Genomic DNA, 19,724 nt, shown 5'->3' with positions numbered 1-19,724 from the left:
TTTTGTTCCTCTTATACACATCATACTTTTATCTGTTTATAGTAGCATTTAATGTTGTGGAACGTCCCCAAGACCTGTGATCTCCTCACAGAAGTCCCCATAAAAATGGCCACACAGTCTGTACAGGATTTCAAGTTTTTCTGCTTTTTTCGTGGAAAAATACTTAAATTGGCGAAATCGCAATTATACTAAATAGTTTTGCATATAACTAATAATTTAGTTAAGGACTGCTAGAGTATACCAGTGATGTTTGTTCATGAGAACATGAGCTGTTTTAGCTGTACTCGTATGAATCAAAGAAGGTTTTGCCTGTATGTGCGCTGCGATGTCACGTGACGCGTCTTGGCCCAAATCTCCAGAAAACCTGCTGTAATTTTGAAAAAATGTTTTTTTTAAATCGCAAGCCCATCCGAACATTGCAGACTTTGCTCTATTTTGCGTTCATTTCTGTGATCTCAAAATTGCTAAATCCTGGAGGAACTGATAACATATTCGAATGAGCACATTAATGTACTGTAAATCTTACAGCCAGCACTATTGTCTAGCTGTAATGTATTAATTAATGTATTAATGTGCAAATCAATCACATTTGACATTTAAACAGTGCTGTGGTGTAAATCCGTGTATCAGCCGGCATGTTAATACCACATCATTTGAACTAAAGACAGCTGTGCACGTGACTAAAGCATACAACATAAGGTTATACCTCCCGTTTCTGTTTAACGAAACTAAACTTTTAGATGTCTATTATTTTTGGCTAATAATGCTGTTTTGTGACTATTGCTATATGTGTAAAACAACTGATCATTTAACATTTAGTAGTACTTCGTGAAGAATGAAAACACACACACACACACACACACACACACACACACACATATGGATTAAAATCAATAGCAGACTTTATTTAAACTGACAACTCAAAGTCAAATAAATGACCAACGGATGGACTATTTTATGGATGGATTTGAACAGATATTGCATCATGGCGAAGTTTTAAGGCAACATAAGAATTACCCTAAACAATCAGTGAGTGCTTTTGATTTTACCCTGACTCAGTCAGTGCTTCCATGTTACACATGGTAAGCTTTTCTTACAATCGAATTCATTAAAAAAATTACAAAAATAAAAAAAAAGGTTCAAATGTTATTAATTGGAACGAACTGCAAATGGGGGTAAAAACATGTCACATTAGCAATCAATAACATTGCATGATTTTGTTTTTGTGAAATTTGTGTGCAATATGCTTCAATAAATTAATAAATAAAAGCATAAATCAATATTCATCTTGTTAACATTTGTGCAGTAAGTTGTCCTAGACTAAACTGGGACAAGGTTTAAGTGCTTGATAACATCGAGTCAAACTCGTACAAGTTAGAATATCATATTTGCTCAATTAAAAACTAATAAGATACAGCAGGTGTGTCCATGATATTTCATGGCAGTTTTCTTATTTCAAAAAAAATTCCGCTTCAGGGGTCGAGTGCAGAAGCACTTCAGAATAATCTTCTGACCAGCAGTCTATAATAATACATCTCTATAAATATACGTTCTTGTTTAATTTAGAAAAATAAATATACATAAAGTATACCTAAATAGAACGTTAATTCTATGAAGCTGATAAACATGATAAAGAGGTTGTAATGATATATAAAAGTTACAGTAGCAAATTCTATTGTAATGTATAAAATGTAAAGTAATTTTCTAAATGTACTGTAGGTAAAGTCCAGGATCTTTGGTATAACAATTACCAAACAAACTGGTACAGAATATCTCAGCTACAAAAAATCTCACTTAGAATACTCGATCAGAGTAGGACAATGTACAGAGTTGCCAGTTTGTTGCGTACACCTAGGAGTAAATAATAAACCGACTAATGAACTCGGCGTGTATGGAAAATACACTTTTGTTGCCTACTGCCTTGCAGAGCAGCACTGCTGCCATTGGTGTGCGAATGTGAGTGTGTGAATGGATGAATCACTAAGGATAGAAGGCGCCGTTATAATTGCAGACCATTTATTATTCACCTACTAGAAAGGTGTACACAATAAAATGTCAACTCTATGTACTGAGGATTTTTTTGCCTGGTACTCAGCTGTTATGCCTAGTACTGTTGTACCACTTTCTGATCGCCACGCCGGTGGTGCTGCTAATCACGCACAGCGCTCCGCCGAGGCTCCACCATGTCGGCTTGCGATTGAGGAAGAGGAATTGCAGTACGAAGGCCAACACCACGTCCGTGGTCCTCATGAGTGCCACCGGGCCGGCCTTCTCCACCTGCAGTGCTTTGGTAAGGAATATCTGGCCAGCAATACCCAGGACCCCAATGGACATCATGATCCACCTGTCCCAGCCGCACGATGGCATTTTCCACTCATCTATGATGAACAACACCACGACACACTCTATGAAACCCAGGACAGCATAATACCACACAGCGAGGTAGTAATGCACATTCTTGCCCATCTTTCTCAAGATGACCATCGTGCATGCTACCGCAACGGCGCTTACGAAGGCAGCTACGGTGCCCTTTAAGTGGTTGTCGTAGTTGTTCTCAATGTCTGAGATCTCACCCCCGAAGAGGAAGGGCGGCCTCGCTATGAGGACAACTCCGGTGAGGGTGGAGATGGTGAATATGACATCCCAGACAGAGCAGCGCTCCTTGAGGAAGATCCAGGCCAGCAAGGATGTGAAGACAGGGTTGCTGAAGGTAATGACCGTGGCATCAGCCAGGGGCATCTGAAGCACGGCGTAGTACAGCAGGATCATAGCGTTGGAACCCAGGAAACCTCGCAGAAACAGGTACACCCGCATACCTCGGGGACCCAGGAAACCAATTCTGCAACAAAGTGATTTTATAGAGATTATAAGAGTTGGTTGAGCGGCGTTCCAAGAGTGCCTATACTTCCTCTAACTGCTCTGGGAAGTTTCACTGTGAGAATCACTCCGCTCGTATGTGTTCGCCACGTAAAATTCCACTTCCTAGTTCGAAATTGTTAATACACTCTTATGCCAGAAGCACCTTTAAGAAGAATATACAAATCAACGTGAGCTAGCTAGCCAGTTACCCAGCATGCTATAAAGTGAGTGAGGCTTCTTTAGAATCCATATCCACTGGCAGAGCAAATATAAACAGAACATTTGGCTGCATCACATCCGAAATATCACTTATTCAATATTAATTTCTTGTTTATAGAACTGATGCAGGAAAACAGTATCGCACAAGCAAGAGTACAGTTATGCTGAATATCGGCACGGCTGTGATTACTTACGACAGTTGGCCTGCAAGCCGGCCAAATCACAGCCGAGCTGATATTCAGTAAGACTGCACTCTTACTGGAGTGTTATAGCTGTAAAAACTGCTAGCACCAAAGCAACAAGCATATTCATAAGTTCCTTAAGTTTCTTAAGTTCCCCTCTCCACATTTCATTCCTAACCTACAAGAGGTTCCCATATACGGTCTGACTTTTAAAAAGCAGACAAAAATGAACCCGTTTAAGTTTACACACGCTTGATTCTTAATACCGTGTGTCGTTACCTGGATGATCAACGACTGTGTTTATGTTCTGTGAGAGTTCTTCATGAGTCCCCTGTTTGTCCTGAGCAGTTAAACCACCCACTGTTCTTCAGAAAAATCCTCCAGGTCCTGCACATTCTTTACTTTTCCAGCATCTTCTGCACATTTCACCCCTTTCTAACAGCGTATATACGATGATGAGATCCATCTTTTCACACTGGGGACAACTGAGGGACTCGTACATGACTATTACAAAAGGTGCACACATTCACTGATACTCAAGAAGGCAACATACCACTTTAAGAGCCAGGGGATGAGGGGTTGTAAACTTTTGAACAGGATGACCGGTGTAAATTGTTATTATGGTGTGAATGTATGGTCAGAATTCACTATTGTACTAATTTTCAGTGACTAATACTAGTCACGTTGCTGATCCACACTGACTTGGACTGGAACTTACTTGAAGTAGATCATGGCTGGCATGACAAACAGCATCTGGAAAAAGCAGCGGATTGCACTGATTTCCACCGCGTGAAGCCCGTTGATTTTCTTCACGAGAAGAGCAGCAACTGAAAAGAAGACTGAGGCCAGGAGGGTGTAGATGAGACCCAGGCCAGAGCATGCTTTCTTCTCTGATGGAAAACAGAAACGTAAAGAATCAAAACCTATTCTGTTCAATTCAAATAAACAGTGAGCATCATCCTTGAAGAGAATTCCATTTCTTCAACATTTCTTTCAATACAACTGAAACCAGTGAAGGAATACAAAGCAAAAATTCTTGAAATGATGAAACACAAAACTATTACGGGTCTATCAGTAGTGTCATGATTAATATTAGCGGATGAATTATTTTTCCATTATAGAACATACCCTTGAATTGTTTTCTACTTGGCCAACTATCAATAAAATGATCGCTGGGATCATGAGGATATGTGATGCAAGGACTTCACTGTGGGACATGGCTTTGTACGCCATGAACTGAATGCAGAAGTAGGAAAGAATAGAGGTGTGTGAATCAGCATGTGGACGTATCAAGTTTTGCTGATCTCATGATTTCTGAAGAAATAAAAAACCAGCCTGGTTCACTTGGCTACCTGTTGGGTGATTGGGTGAGTGCACCACTTCTGAGGATCAGGTCATGGGAAAGCCTAGATTGGACACACACCAAACTGTATCAACTACAGTGACCTCAAATGGGGTCTGGAAAATATCCTGGGACTGTAGATCCCAAGGCCATGGCAGTACTTCAAAACAGAGAAATGGGCAGCGTTTCCTGAACTGACTCTTGCATCAGTTCTACAGGAAATTACTATAAGGAAATACTTGACTGGTTAAATCGAGTTTCCTTATAGGGATGGTCTAGCATGAATATCTCATTGTATAATTATATAACTTAATCTCATGAGTTTCTGTATATCACAGTATCTTCACAGTAACATTTGTAAAGATAATAATAATAATAATAATAATAATAATAATAATAATAATAATATCAATATTAGATAATATGAAAAGTAAAAAAACAAACAAACAAAAAAAAACATCATCAACAACAAAAAAACACCATCACTATGGCAAGAACATTCAATAATTTATTTAAGGACTGCTAGAGTATACCAGTCTGATGGTATATCAGCAACCTTTAGATCAAACATTTAAATAATTTAAAACTTTTCCCTCATCGTATCAAATGCTATAAAACACCGCCATGTGGAAACTGCAAAGTCATACTACACATAATGAGCTGCTGGAATGAAGCCATGTTTAAAACCTGTTTACCCTGCCTAGCTCTGGCCTGATCATTCTTACCCTGGTTTCTGTGATAATGGCTGTGAATTACAGATTAATATATAGTTGTATGAGGGGGAAAAAAGAGCACGTCTTGCTGATGACATGTATAGTGTATATAAATTTGACAAATAAGTATTTACAGAGAAATCCACAATACCCTTCAAATGGAACAGTGTCTTCATACTGTTAGCCTAACCCGAAGGGGAATCCCAGAAAATCTGTGATGACAATAGTACTTTTTACAAAATGATAGCCACAGGAATTTTCACCATTTGGATGTTCACTGTAAGGGTAAAAACAAACTGTTTCTCATATTAAAAGCCCACTCCTGTGGCCTATTGTCACATGTCCCCATATTCAAACACCACCTGTGTCACTGAATGATCTTATGTACTCATGGGGCAACCCACAGAAAACCACTCCATGCTAATTATTTGCCAGTAGAAGCTACATGGACAGGTTATGTGTATTATGATATTCTCAATATTCTCAATAGACAAGATCTTTAATTCCTGTGAGGTGATTATGACTTTATAAACCCTGTTGCTTTTGTGCCCTGGCAAAGCTTAATGGCAAAAGGCCTTTGGCTGTGTTGTCTGGATGTGATATTCTTCTGTGGAAAAAGTAAGTACACCCTTGGCCTCAGAAGCTAATATTGTCCCCTTTAACGAAATAGCTTCTTGTAGGCATTTTACATAATTGTCCACCAGGCTTGCTGGGATATTTGACCACTCTTCCATGCAATATTCTTTCAGTGACAAGATGTTTGAGGGTTTTCTTGCATGTACTGCCCATTTCAAATCCCCTCACAACTTTTCAATTGGATTCAAATCAGGGCTTTTCTTTTTGATCCATTCCTTGGTGGATGTGCTAGGGTGCTTATCAGCACTGTCCTGTTGAAAGGCCCATTTTCTGTACAACTTCAACTTTCAGACAGATGGCCTCACATTATCTTCAAGCACTTTGCTACAATGTAAAGTGGTGAGTGTACAGCTTGTGTAACAGTGTAAATTTGCTGTCCCCTCAAAATAACTCAACACACAGCCATTAATGTCTAAACCGCTGGCAACAAAAGTGAGTACACCCCTGAGTGAAAATGTCCAAATTGGGCCCAAAGTGTCAATATTTTGTGTGGCACCATTATTTTACAGCACTGCCTTAACCCTCTTGGGCATGGAGTTCACCAGAGCTTCACAGGTTACCCCTGGAGTCCTCTTCCACTCCTCCATGACCACATCACGGAGCTGGTGGATGTTAGAGACCTTGTGCTCCTCCACCTTCTGTTTGAGGATGCCCCACAGATGCTCAATAGGGTTTCGGTCTGGAGACATGTTTGGCCAGTCCATCACCTTTACTCTCAGCTTCTTTAGCAAGGCAGTGGTCGTCTTGGAGGTGTGTTTGGGGCCGTTATCATGCTGGAATACTGCATACTGATCATGCTCTGCTTCAGTGTGTCACAGTACATGTTGGCATTCATGGTTCCCTCAATAAACTGTAGCTCCCCAGTGCTCTCAGCACTCATGCAGCCCCAGATTATGACACCTCCACCACCATGCTTGACTGTAGGCAAGACACACTTGTGTTTGTACTCCTCACCTGGTTGCCACCAAACACACTTGACACCATCTGAACCAAATAAGTTTATCTTGGTCTCATAATCCATGTCCTTAGTCTGCTTGTCTTCAGCAAACTGTTTGCGGACTTTCTTGTGCATCATCTTTAGAAGAGGCTTCCTTCTGGGATGAAAGCCATGCAGACCAATCTGATGCAGTGTGCGGCATATGGTCTGAGCACTGACAGGCTGACCCCCCACCCCTTCAACCTCTGCAGCAATGCTGGCAGCACTCATACGTCTATTCATTGAGGGAACCATGAATGCCAACATGTTGTCACATGAAAAGATATAATCAAATATTTACAAACATGTGAGGGGTGTACTCACTTTTGTGACATACTGTACATCCAAACTAAACCAAAAAGTAAGACTCCACATAACAAATAAAAATAAAGATATCCTAAATGAATCAAAAAACACAAAACAGGCACAACTCCGATCCCACAACAGACGCAACCAGGAAAAACTAATTGGTGGGTATAATCGGTTATCAGTGCTGATTCATTGGAAAAACCGATCAGTCGACCGCTACACATCACACACATGACACCGCTGCCAAATGTATTCACAAATTCTGAAAGACTGGGAGGGTTGCGGACCAACCGAGAAGTGAACCTCCACAAACATCCACTTATGAAGGCACAGCCGACATGGTGCTGGCATGCATACTGTAGTCCCCTAAGTACGGAGAACTTTGGGACACCTTGTAGTGTTTCTCATAGTTTTCTCATAGTGAGAAAGCACCTAAATGAAGACCGGTGTGAATGAGCTGTGGGCAGTGCCAACTGAAAAGCTTGATCTGCACAATGTCGAACGGTGACGGCTCCATTTCTTCATTTTCGTTGTTTGGCACTGAACTTCAGGTGATGTTAAATGTGTTTGAAGGAGAAGCTAATACTAATTCCTGGTTCTGCCCTCTGCAATCAGGAAAATAAAATAAACCCATACAAAAAAAAACAAAAAAAAAAACAACCCCAAACAGAAACCAGCCGTAAGCGGTTCAGAGTCCACGTCCACGTTGTATGTGCAGCAGCTTTGCAATAAATGCATGTTTTAACACAAATAAACCAGTTACTTTGTAATTTTCCACTACCGTTGTATAAACAGGATTTTAAAACAACAAAAAACAACATAATTATAGTCTACAGCGTGGGAATAAATAAGCTCTGCACTCTGGATGAGAGTCTTTGAACTTTTTTGTAAAATACTCTAGTAACGGAAAATTACTTTAGTTTAAGGTCAAAATATCAAAATCAAGAATCGATTTTTCTTATATTTTTCATTACATTTCACTGGAGTTGCTCTTTAGTCACATTTACTGGATATTATAAAGCCACAATTAACCTCAAATAAATTACGCTAATGTGTGTGTGTGTCTCTCTCTCACACACACACATACATGAACTTCTCAATCTAGAGCATTTACTTGAACAAGACTCAATAAAATTCCCCATCAATAAGAAAATCAAAAACAAATTACATTAACTGTTTACATTTTTTCTTTTTTTCTTTTTTTACTGTTGAGTGATTAAATGAAACGCCATTTAGAATATAGTTACTGCAAACAACCACACAAACAACGTGTCAATGTCACTATATAGGCCTTGTTTATTTATTTGTTTATTTATTTATATATTGGTATATTTTTATAACTGTCTGTACTACTTGTGTGAAAACGTGGAAAACTGATTTCTGTTATTACCGTATACTGCACATGGCTGCGAGGGTGTTGAAGCAAACTTTTTGGGACAGTCCACAAGAATGCCCAGATGTTGCGCTACTCCTGGTGATCTTGCGATCCCTTGCGACATTATGGTCAGGAGATAACACAGTCACTACTCACTCGGCTGGTTGCAGGAATGATTTTTAATCAATTTCCCCTCAAAGAAGAATGATGAGTCATTTTACCCGCTCTTCACTAAACCAGAAAAAAAACAAAAAAAAAAAACAGAAACCCACATAGAATGTGTAATGGTTTTAATGGTTATAATAAAAATTGTGTTGGTTTTAATGAAAACTGTAATGGTCCTTGTGGGGCTCTACTGGTAATTTGTTGCCTTCTATTGGTGGCATGTTAAGTCTATTGGATACCATTAAGGACCAATAATGGTAATTGTTTTAATGGTTAGCTGATGGTTTGTAATGGTATTTGTAGTGGAATCCACTAGAATTTCTGTTGGGGGTTTTACCCAGCAGAAATGAATAATGTACAGTGGTAAAACCAACTAGTTCTGTGCAGTGTTAACTAACAGTAGATGGTACTTCAGTAGATCATAACTGGTTTAATCAGTTATTTTACTGTTTGTAATCTTGATACTACTCAATGACAAGCTGATCAAAGTCTTAATGTGATGTGATGCGAACTTGATTCTTTTCCAATAATAGCACGTCCTGAAGTGACAAAAAAGTAAAAACCAGCTTGTTATAGATGAGTAAATGTTACCCTAAGTGTTAAACGTCTCGTTACAAGATTGAAAATTACAATCTGTTCATCAAAAACACTTTTTATGTGGCCACATAAACTCCTGTTACTATGGAAACTATGAGTTATTCGTACCAGCGCATTAATACAACAAAACCTAGGATCTGACTTCGAGCCAGCACTACTCTCAGAGGTACAGAAAATGAACACCTCAATAACTTCTGACAAAACAGATTAGACAATTCAGCAGCGCTGATTATATTTATACGATTATAATTCTCATTACAACATAATTTGAATGGTTTCTCAATTGACTACGTTTACATGGACAGCAATAATCTAATTATTGATCTTATTCTGAATAAGACAATATTGTGATTTAGATGAGTTTTACATGATTATATGATTTAATAGCTTATTTTAATAAATATCTAAAAGGGGTGCTTCATACCTGACACCTAGATGAACACTTTACAGTTGGTTATATGACTGTAAGTCATTCCCTTCAAATGCTATTGAAGTTAGAATCGTGTTTAACAATGTCGTATGTAACTTTAGAGACGGTCCCTTAATTTCCGCATATCTGCGAATATCGAACGTCCAACATCAAACCAACTTTATTCCAGGTCACTTTAGCCGTATTAAGGTCATCAACAATTGCTGTGTACATGGTAGTTTCTTAATCAGAGTATCGGCTTAATCGGGTTCATATCAGAATATTCAGAACTAATTATTAGTATTATTAGTATATATTATTAGTATTCAGGACAACAATAATCTGATATTAACCTGAATCAGACAATACTCTGATCTGACAATGATAATCTATCATGTAATCAGCGATTTCTGCTGACCTTAATCAGACTAAAGTCATACTGGAAGTAAACACAAATCGTATTAATCGTGTGGAGTATTCCGGTTTTAGTCGCGTTATGAAAGTGCATATGTTTGTGATGTAGACTTGAAAGTTAGAGTGACAGTCCTGACATGTCCCGCCTCTTCAGAACTCCATGCACTCAGCGCCAGCCAATCAAACTCCAGCATCGCAAAGCTTGGGTGCTTCGGATTGGCCAGTCTGATTAAAGAAGGTACAGGGGGTCTGAACTCAGACGACATACATCTTGCACTTTTGTTTCGGCAAGGCTTGTTCTTTTAGGACATTAATACAATAAATGTTCATGTCTCTAACGTCGTTCAGATGAGGAAAATATATGTAAACAATTGGGGTTTAACCTTTGTGTGTGTGTTTTAAATACCGTCTTAGCAACCATTTAAAACGAAAGGAAGTCATTCATAAAGAACAACACACAAAGTTCCTGTAAGTCTGTGACACGCGTTTAAAACAAACAAAACCTCCAAACTCTAGCATTTCTGGATAGATTTCTTTAGATTTAGTGACCGAGTGTAGTTTTAGAAGTGCACGTCAGCCCGAGGTCAGATCGGATCACACTTACCTATCTGAACTGCGGCGCGTGACTCCTCAGGGTCGGGCTCGGGGTCGCGCTCGTGCCCCTTTTTAAAACACAAACACTCCGTCCATTTGCGTGAGTTTTCCTGTGACATGTCGTTACCGCCATCACCTTCTTCCTCGTGTCCTCCGATACTGCCTCGCCGTAGCCGGGTTTCTCCGTCCTTCTCCTCCCCCTCCGCATCACCCGCAACTTTAGGAAATGCCGTGTCCTCGTCCCTGAAGGGGACAACCGAGAAAACCGTGTGTCCGCCATCATCGTCATCGCCGCCCTTTCCGTTCCTCAAACCGTCCATATCAAGATGCAACAGGTGCTCATATCTCGGTGACTCGCCTCGTCACTCTGTTCCCTGAGGAGTAGAAGTTGGCTAAATGATTAACCTTGCACACGCTGTGAACATGCAACGCCATGTTCTACCACTAGAGGGAGGGAGAGAGCGAGAGCGGGCGCGCACACTCTACACACTACCTCACTAATCTATACTGCTAATTATACTAGTAGTTTACCTTTGCTGCTGCTTAATAAGGCAGTTTTAAGAGACGCACACTTAGCATACATACTAGCAAGCACGTGAGGGATTAAAGATATAAAATGAAATTAAGCTTTAGAAGAACACTTAACATGGCGGACCAGACTGTAATATAGGTGGCCAACCGAGTGGTTTCCCTGCGTTTTTACCCACTCATAATGACACACTCAACGACACTGTGATTCCTAATCATTTTCCGAAAACGTGCTTACAGTCATGAATAACTTGCTATTTAATGATTTAGGTCATTTTTAATAAATACAAACCATCATCTTAATACAATAACAGATGTCACATTTATATTAAAGTGGTTTATTATTTCTACACAGTAACGACAAAGAACAAACAATTACACGGCTAAAAACCTTCTGTTTAAAATGACATACCTACAAAATACTATCACGTCTAAATTCAATGCAGTATGATTAACCTGATTACAAAATTGTCTGTTCAAACTACCATAATTAGTGTAAAAAACATTGTCAGTCAGATTAAGTTTTTTTTGTATAAAAGTTACAAACTGTTTAAGACTACAGTAAAAAAAAAAAAAAAAAAAAAAAATCTGTCAACAATTTCCTGGCCAACCTATTATGGTGTCAACAGTTAATCACTTAATTTGCAGTTTTGTGTTTCTTTATTATTGTCCCTCTAGCTTTTGTTCAGAGGGAGATAATACATGGACAATGGCTTTTGTTAAGAGGAGGAGGGGTTAAAAAGAGCAAAACTGAAAAGTGCAGACTAGATGATGACAACAATGGTGGAGGACACAAAGAACCTCTAGAGAGGCGGTCATCTGGAAGCATCGTTAGTCATCTAGATAACGCACGTGAGTCCTGACAGCAAGCGCGTCTCCATCGGTCTGTCCCCGGGCACTTTCAGCAAAAAACCTTCAAGCATTGCTTCAATTACTCAGATCGATGATGAGGTGCTCATAGATCTGTGTCCTCCCTTTGAAACTGGAGGCGAGCAGGAGCTCATGGTTGTCAATGGATACCAGGGAGAAAGCCCTTGGGGCTTGGACGTTCAGCTCCTGGAAGTGCACAAAGCGGCCCTTCTTGGAGTCCCACTGGTAGACCTGCGTGAGTGAGTAGTCGCTGCCCAGGATGGCATACTGCCAGCTTCCGACTGTCACAGGCTGGAAGACCATGGAGCCACGTGATGGCACACTTTGCACCTCGGTGAACATGGCACCATCCCACCGCATCACCTTCGAGTCGCCAATGAAGCGTGTCAGGCAGATATAAAGCTCACCCCTGGCTCTGAAGTGCTTCACGGCATATACGTCCTCCGTCTCAGGGATGTCTGTGCGCCGCTCAAACCTCTGGCTCCGGCTCCACTGATAGACGACGGGCCGTTGCGAGCTGCTGGACAGGATCAGATGAGGTTTGCCACCGATCTCCAGATACTCCAAATCCGTGTCACGGTGCCACGGATGTAGAGACTGGTGTGAGTAGAAGCCGTTGCCGTTCCACTTGTACACAGTAGTGGAGCCTGCTTTGGAGCTGTCAGCAATTGCGAAGAACCACTCGCCGTCCAAGCGGAACGTCTCGACATCGTTGGGCTTGCGGATCTTCAGGATATCAATGTCTTGGATCTTGATGAACTTGTGGGCTGATGTGTCCCGCTTGTAAATGTGTGAGCCCCCAAACAGTTTTGCGACAATAATGAAAAGCTGGTCATCAATCACCATTGGCTTACAGACCACGGTGGAGGTACCTAAGAAGAAACAGAAATAACACCAATTAAATACAGCATCATGGTGTGACGTGATAAATCAAGTAGCATTCAGCATAGGTAAAAATCTCTACTGTAGCTTTAGGTAATAATACTATATGTGGCTGTGAAATGGACTAGTTGACTTTAAGAATGTTGTTTACACTCAGACTTTTATTTTCCAATGATCTCATTACTGAACACAACTAATCAAACATTCTGAGTTGTGTATATTAGCTGGCTCTCACTCTCTATACTGTCAAAAGGTCTGAACTCCATGTTGACGTGGTCCCATTCCATGAAGCTACATGTTCCCGCAAAAGGCTGTGCAAACACCGCATACTGATCGTTCCCAACAGTGAAGGTCTCCGCTGAGATAGACTCGAACTTCAGGGTCTTCTTGGAAACAAACTCTGTAACAGAAAGATGATTTTGCTGCTGGATATTTCAGATTTAAAACTGCAGTTTCACATACTTGTCCTGACTTTGGAGATTTATACAATCTTGATTCGTCTTGTATTATGTTATCAGAAAATTACTCAACAGTCTTGTCAGATTTAAGAGTATTATAGAGGACTGTCACCTCACCTGCAGTTATACAGTCAAACGCCTGAGGCATCAGCTCGTTGATCTTCCTCCCTTGATAAAGCGGCGGCCCGCTACAGTGTATCGGGTCCACTGTCGCGTTGGTGTTGTGCATCCACTCAACTAGCCATTTCAGTTTACAATCACAGATGAACATGTTCCCTCGAAGATCCCTGGTAGTACATACATATATTTGCAGGTAATATCATGCTTGGTCTGGTTACCGTAAAGTTGATGTCATGAACATTAAAAGGTGATATTATATTTGTGAAATGTGCAAAAACATACACTTTTGTTAAGGCATCCATCCCCTTGAAAACATCTTTGGGTAACGTCTCAAGGTTATTATAGGCAAGACTCCTGATCAGTAAAAAGATCAATATTAATGTTTAAACCTTTCACACCCTTTCTACAGAGTTAATCATTTATCCTGCTATAACAAATTACGCTCTGATATACTCACAGATGAAGGAGAGATTTCAAACCTCTAAAGGCCAAAGGTGACATGGACTCGATTTTGTTGTTTTCAATAAACCTGCAGTCAAGTGTCACATTTAATAACAGTTATTCCATTTATTTGACTACATTAAAAAGAAATAAAGAGCAATGCAACTCACAAGTACTCCAGATGTGGCAGGCCCTGAAACGCATCTTCATCAATAGAGTCAAAAGTGTTGGCTGTAAACAAGCTGTAACCCAAATCAGCATTTTAGTGTCACACATATATTTGTGATGGTTTTAATTTTCCTATGACACTTTGGCATGAAACAATATACTAATCTCCATCTTCTGTCTCTGTAGAGTATAATTACAAACTTTAATCTTATGGAAGTTGTTGAGGCATCGATAAACACGTTTCTCAATAATATTTAATTTATAAAGAACGTACGGTTATGTTGCAAGTAGTCACATGACTAAATGGCTGTCAAAGTAAACACACAAGTGCGTCAGATTTCACATAACCGCATGTGAGGAAGTGTAAAAACGAGTGACTTTTCCCTGTATTGCTCCAGAGTTTGGAGTTTGCTTTTATTCTCTCTCATATACTGTAAGTCTCATCCTTTATTAACAACCTTTATTGTTAAAAAGTTAACAGCTTACTTACTGACATTTAAAAACATCACCTATTGCTAGTGATATAGGTTATCAAATGTATATGCACGTATGTAAAATGTGTCTAAGACCACCTCCTGAAGTGGTTTGAACAAACAGATTTAAATCTGTTGCACATGTGTCTTGGATGCATCTACTCATTCATTTTTATTTGGATAATGTCTGGATCTGGATATAATCATGACACTCGAGACCAAATGTAAAAGGCGTTACAGACAAAGTAATAGAGATCTAATAAAGCAAGTAAAGTAATAGTAGTCTGCTCGGTGTTTTTGAATGCTAAATGTAAGGTAAAAGTAATGTCACATGAATGAATAGCAACATTATTTAGGACAATTTCCTTAAACATTTTAAACATTAAACATTTTAAGGCATTCACTTCTGACTAGAATAGCCTGTGCAAATGTTCCTGCTGTCATAATTTGTAAGGTTTTTCTAGAAATCAAATAAATGATGCATTCATTGAACTTGCATTCATTTATGCAAGGATATAGTCCTAGGCACTGAACAGGAAACTTTTTAGCAATACTGACTGACTTCAAACCATAAAATTTAGATGACAAGGCCAATAGAGCAGCTGCACTGCATAATTTATACAGCACATTGCAGTGTTGCCAGATTGGGCAGTGTTTCTTAACTGGAAGTATTTTAATCACATTTGGGATAGACAAAAAATGTCTTTGGGTAGTAGAGCTATATAATTATACAAAATTTAGAATGGAGAATGGTGGCACTGACTGCTTTAAGCCATAATTAAGGGTTAGCTCTTATGGTCTATACGTTTCTAGGCAGAGTTAGAAGTAATTCATATTGGCAGAATAAATAGTCTGAGAAACTAGACTTTCCTGCCATAACATTTCTGAAGGAAATTGTGGATTTTCTATGCAAATGTGGTTCAGTCTATCCCATATAGATTAGTGTGTTTGCAGGAACCCTAAAGCAGTTATAAAATGGCACAAACAAAGTAAAACAAACAAACAAAAAAACAACCAAAAAAAAAAAAAAAACACTGGTGGAGAATATAGCTCTGTCTGACCAAAACACAGATTGAGCTGGTCAAACTAGTAGACCATCTTAAATGAGTTATTTCCAGCTTCATTATTACTTGGCTCAACTGATCTGTAAATGCTAGAGATTTTCTAATTGCCTTACTGTTATGTTTTTTTTTTTTTTTTTAATGTTTGTAATATATATAAACCCTCATAGAATTTGCAATGGTTTTAATGATTATACTGGAAACTGTAATGATAATTTGTTGCCTTCTATTGGTGGGATGTCTAGTCTTTATTTTTTCCTAGTGGATACCATTAAGGACCAATAATGGTAATGGTTTTAATGGTTAGCTGATGGTTTGTAATGGTATTTGTAGTGGAAATCATTAGAATTTCTGTGATGTTTTTATTGTTTGTTTGTTGTTTTTTTCAGCAGGGTGGTGCTGCATTAGTCGTGGTAGTTCAGAAAATGTTTCCTTCTCCAACTTCTCACTTACCACCATAGATGGTCTATTAGCTTTACAAGCTCTGCCTGTGTTTTGGAACTGTGTAGCTGATTTTTACCAGGGACAAACAGTTGATACAGTTAATATACAGTATATGGCCAAAGTTTTCTGGACACCTGACCATCACACCCATATGTGGGGCTTTTCCAAACTGTTATCACAAAATCAGAAGTACACAATTAGATCGAATGTCTCTGTATGCCACAGTATTAGGCTGCAATTTCCCCTCACTGGAACTAAGAGACTCAAACCTGTTCCAGCATGACAATGAGGTCAGGGCACAGAGCCCTGATCTCAATCCCACTACACACCTTTGGGATGAACTGGAACACCGACTGCACCTCTCCCGACATCAGTGCCTGACCCCCAGGCACAAACCCCCACAGCCACCTTCCAAAATCTAGTGGAAAACCTCCCCAGAAGAATGGAGGTTATTATAACAGCAAAGGTGTGTCGGGGACTAAATCAGGAATGGGATGTTCAAATGGGTATGATACTCAGCTGTCCACAATGTTCTTCCCGTATGGCAATCTGGCTCGCCTATCTATCGCCTAGCTCCTGATTTAATTGGACTCTTCAATCTGGCAACCCTATTTAAGCGTTTTAAGTAATTAGATACGGAGCTTAATGGACTCTTTAATATTTCTGCAGGGTTCTGCTGAAGGGGAACAGACAGTGTTTGTTTACAGACATTTACACGCCTAACACTGCGATCCAAGCTCAGCTCAGTAATCAAGAACAGACACACAGGAACACAAAGGGTAGCCTACGCACTACACAACACAGACATGCTTCAAAATAGAACGCAACCACTGCGTTGCCATGGCGACGCCCAAGCCTGCGTGCTGCTGTATTAGACTAGTATTAAAACAGCAGTAGGCGAATAAACACAGGGGTTTGGGATGGGATCGAGTCTACTGGATAACAGGATAACAGATCTCACAGCAGCTGAAGAGACGGCGTGTGGAGGAAGCTTCCTGGGGCGATTTCACTGAAGCCGGACTTCACGAAGGATCTGTTGGCGAGACATGGAAAAGTGCATGAACACACACACACACACACACACACACACATTTTTATATATAGCTATATATTTCGATATTTATTCAGGAAAATCTCAGAAGGAGGATCTTACAGTGAGACGACGTCCGGAGGGAAGGTGTTCGGAACAGTCCTGATGTTTTCGCACAAGGCGTTATCTTTGGTGCACGTGCATCCCACGGGGCAGCGGGGCTGTTTATTCCCCCTGCGGCTCTCAGCCGAGAGACAGAGCGCTGCGGCGCAGAGCAGCGTCACAGTGAAGCCCAGTGTCCCGCCGCCGTGTCCCATTCTGACCCGGTTCACTTCAGAGCCTGGGACACGGACACACTCAGCGCACGAGCTGCTCCGGAGCAAACCCACAACTATACGGATGCGCCTCGGTCTCAGAAAGGCACCCAAGCGTCTCGTCCCGAATATAAACACATGCAAAAAAAAAAAGCACATGCAAGACCAAGACTTCCAGTTCAAAACAAACACACTCAATCGAATGCAGCACAACGAGTATAGCGTCAATCAAATGAACCGTTATTGGATAGAAATCCCTATAAAGCCTCGTGCCAGCCTTGTATAGAGAGCATGCCACCCCGACAAGGCGACGCTCCTACAATACATAAAAATGTGTACAGGGTCTCATCCAATGGTCTTCTCTCTCTCTCTCTCTCTCTCTCTCTCGCTCCCTTCTTGCGATTGCGCACGAGCGCATCCTGGGAATTAAAGCTTATCAGAATATTCATGAGACAAAAACACGCACCTGAGTCCCAAGAAAAGGACGCGATGGGTTTTGTAGCTTTATTATCTCGTGTTTTATGTCAAACATTATACAAGAATAGCTAAATAAATAAGGGGCTTTACCATATATATCATATATATACTGCTCTACTTACACAGTAAAATCCCTAGTGTTGAATTAACACCCAGAGTGTTTATTTGAGTCCAATGGACTTATATAAATACTGTAGGGTGTAAATTCAACACTGTGGGTGTTAAATCAACACTGCTGATTTTTGCTGTGTGTACTCATCATGTTGTTGTTGTTGTTGTTGTTGTTGTACTAGCAGTAGTATAGCTTGTAGACCTGTTACAATTCATCTTAGATAAATTGTCATGCAAGCAATTGTAATGAGCCATTTAACAATCGTTGATGTTGACTGTATGCCAGTGTAAACAATAATATTAGGCTACTGTAATAATGCACTGATCATAGATGTTGTGAAAAGCAGGGCTGAGTAATTTTCTTTTTACCAACCTTGTCACAAAACAATGTAAATACGAAACAAACGTATACAGCCCATATAAAGCATGTAACTGATAGCTCTACGCAAATATGTTACTGTACAGTAGAATACATAGCCTATTGTAGCTAAATGTTGCACAAAACGGCCCAATAAATGTTCAAATAAATGTTACACAACAAAACATGATGACGATTATTACATTATTGCATAGTGCAGCGGTTTCAAAGGATTAAAATATGGTGGAATTATTTTTGAGGAACTCATTAGGAAAGAATGTGATTGATTGATTTGATGCCTATTTATTTAAGTTGAATCACTTTCATCTCAATGTCATTAGTTGAGGCTGGAATAACTGGGACAGATGTAGGTTTATAGATTATTATACCAGAATAAATGTAAGCAGGGGCAGATTTAGTGACTTCAAAGGCAAAGTATAAGAATATATATTAAAATTTATAGCACACATTATTTAGCATAATTTACCAAGTAAAAACATAAATCATTTGCATGTTGGGCTGGTTATTGCTTCTTGGGGCCCAAAGCAGTTGCCTACCTTTGCCTAGTGCTAAATCCACCCCGGAATATAACATTAAATAGAACAATATGTCTAATATGTTATAATAACATGGGAGAAAATCCAGCATGTTCTGAGCAGGTACTAGCTGTCAAAACACAGGCTGAGCTGAGCAAACTGGCAGACCATGTTTACTAGTTGGTAAGTTATTTCCCAGCTAACTTATTAATGAGATTTTTTAATGTCTTTCCTGTTGTGTCATTCTCTAAAAAGTAACTTGTCTATGAGTGGTAATTCAGAATTTTTGTTCCGTTTCTACCAGCTGATATTCTACCACTGTGATCAGCCCGGCCTGTGTTTTGGCAGCTGGTAGCTGGTCGGTGTAAGCTGAGTTTTTCAGCAGGGTCACAGGAACCTAAATATTTCTGTTCATTGCTCCATTTATCCCACAGTAAATATTTGGCAGTTATGGTGAACTCAGTATGGCTGAGCCATTTTTTGTTCCGATCATTGGGGTCTTTTTTCATCTTTTCCCAGAAAGATTTAAAAACAGTCAAGTTTTTGTTTCAGTGTTTGACCCGCTGTCCCTCTCTGCAGTTTCCTTCATCTAGAACATTTCACAGAATAAGAGACTGGTTGTTATGGTCTGACAAAAAAATGCATAAAGTCCTCCTCCTCCTC

General features: G+C 39.8%; 2 protein-coding genes across 3 annotated transcripts; both read right to left on the bottom strand.

Moving 5' to 3' along the window:
- Positions 1-884: 884 nt before the first annotated feature.
- Positions 885-11,210, bottom strand: slc35g1 (solute carrier family 35 member G1). Of its 2 annotated transcripts, none has more exons than XM_017484428.3 (3): positions 10,801-11,210; positions 3,979-4,150; positions 885-2,839 (listed from the first exon to the last, which is right to left on the bottom strand). In XM_017484428.3, exons 1-3 carry the CDS (start codon positions 11,108-11,110, stop codon positions 2,092-2,094), a joined length of 1,230 nt encoding a protein of 409 aa, XP_017339917.1. In that variant the 5' UTR covers positions 11,111-11,210; the 3' UTR covers positions 885-2,091. The 2 variants fall into 2 exon arrangements, with proteins under 2 accessions (XP_017339917.1, XP_047015546.1); XM_047159590.2 differs by lacking the exon at positions 10,801-11,210 and adding an exon at positions 8,627-8,809.
- Positions 11,211-11,640: 430 nt separating this feature from the next.
- On the bottom strand, positions 11,641-17,935 carry lgi1b (leucine-rich, glioma inactivated 1b). Its single transcript, XM_017482629.3, has 8 exons — positions 17,389-17,935; positions 17,197-17,268; positions 14,260-14,331; positions 14,106-14,177; positions 13,931-14,002; positions 13,646-13,815; positions 13,306-13,470; positions 11,641-13,060 (listed from the first exon to the last, which is right to left on the bottom strand). The coding sequence occupies exons 1-8, from the start codon at positions 17,736-17,738 to the stop codon at positions 12,246-12,248; spliced, it is 1,788 nt and encodes a 595-aa protein (XP_017338118.1). The 5' UTR covers positions 17,739-17,935; the 3' UTR covers positions 11,641-12,245.
- Between the last annotated feature and the right edge of the window lie 1,789 nt (positions 17,936-19,724).

The sequence above is a fragment of the Ictalurus punctatus genome, chromosome 13, assembly GCF_001660625.3.
Source record: "Ictalurus punctatus breed USDA103 chromosome 13, Coco_2.0, whole genome shotgun sequence".
Classification (NCBI taxonomy): domain Eukaryota; kingdom Metazoa; phylum Chordata; class Actinopteri; order Siluriformes; family Ictaluridae; genus Ictalurus; species Ictalurus punctatus.
The sequence above is the reverse complement of the archived record's forward strand: the minus strand, read 5'-3'. Positions and strand labels throughout refer to the sequence as shown.

Excerpts from the sequence above, each read along its gene's own strand:
- slc35g1 (XM_017484428.3), bottom strand. The coding sequence starts at position 11,110 with ATGGACGGTTTGAGGAACGGAAAGGGCGGCGATGACGATGATGGCGGA. Across the intron at positions 4,151-10,800 it reads ACGCGCCGCAGTTCAGATAG|AGAAGAAAGCATGCTCTGGC; the intron begins GTAAGTGTGATC and ends GTTTTCCATCAG. Across the intron at positions 2,840-3,978 it reads CCAGCCATGATCTACTTCAA|AATTGGTTTCCTGGGTCCCC; the intron begins GTAAGTTCCAGT and ends ACTTTGTTGCAG.
- lgi1b (XM_017482629.3), bottom strand. The coding sequence starts at position 17,738 with ATGTGCTTTTTTTTTTTGCATGTGTTTATATTCGGGACGAGACGCTTG. Across the intron at positions 17,269-17,388 it reads CCTCCGGACGTCGTCTCACT|ATCCTTCGTGAAGTCCGGCT; the intron begins GTAAGATCCTCC and ends TCTCGCCAACAG. Across the intron at positions 14,178-14,259 it reads CTGCCACATCTGGAGTACTT|GTTTATTGAAAACAACAAAA; the intron begins GTGAGTTGCATT and ends ACTTGACTGCAG.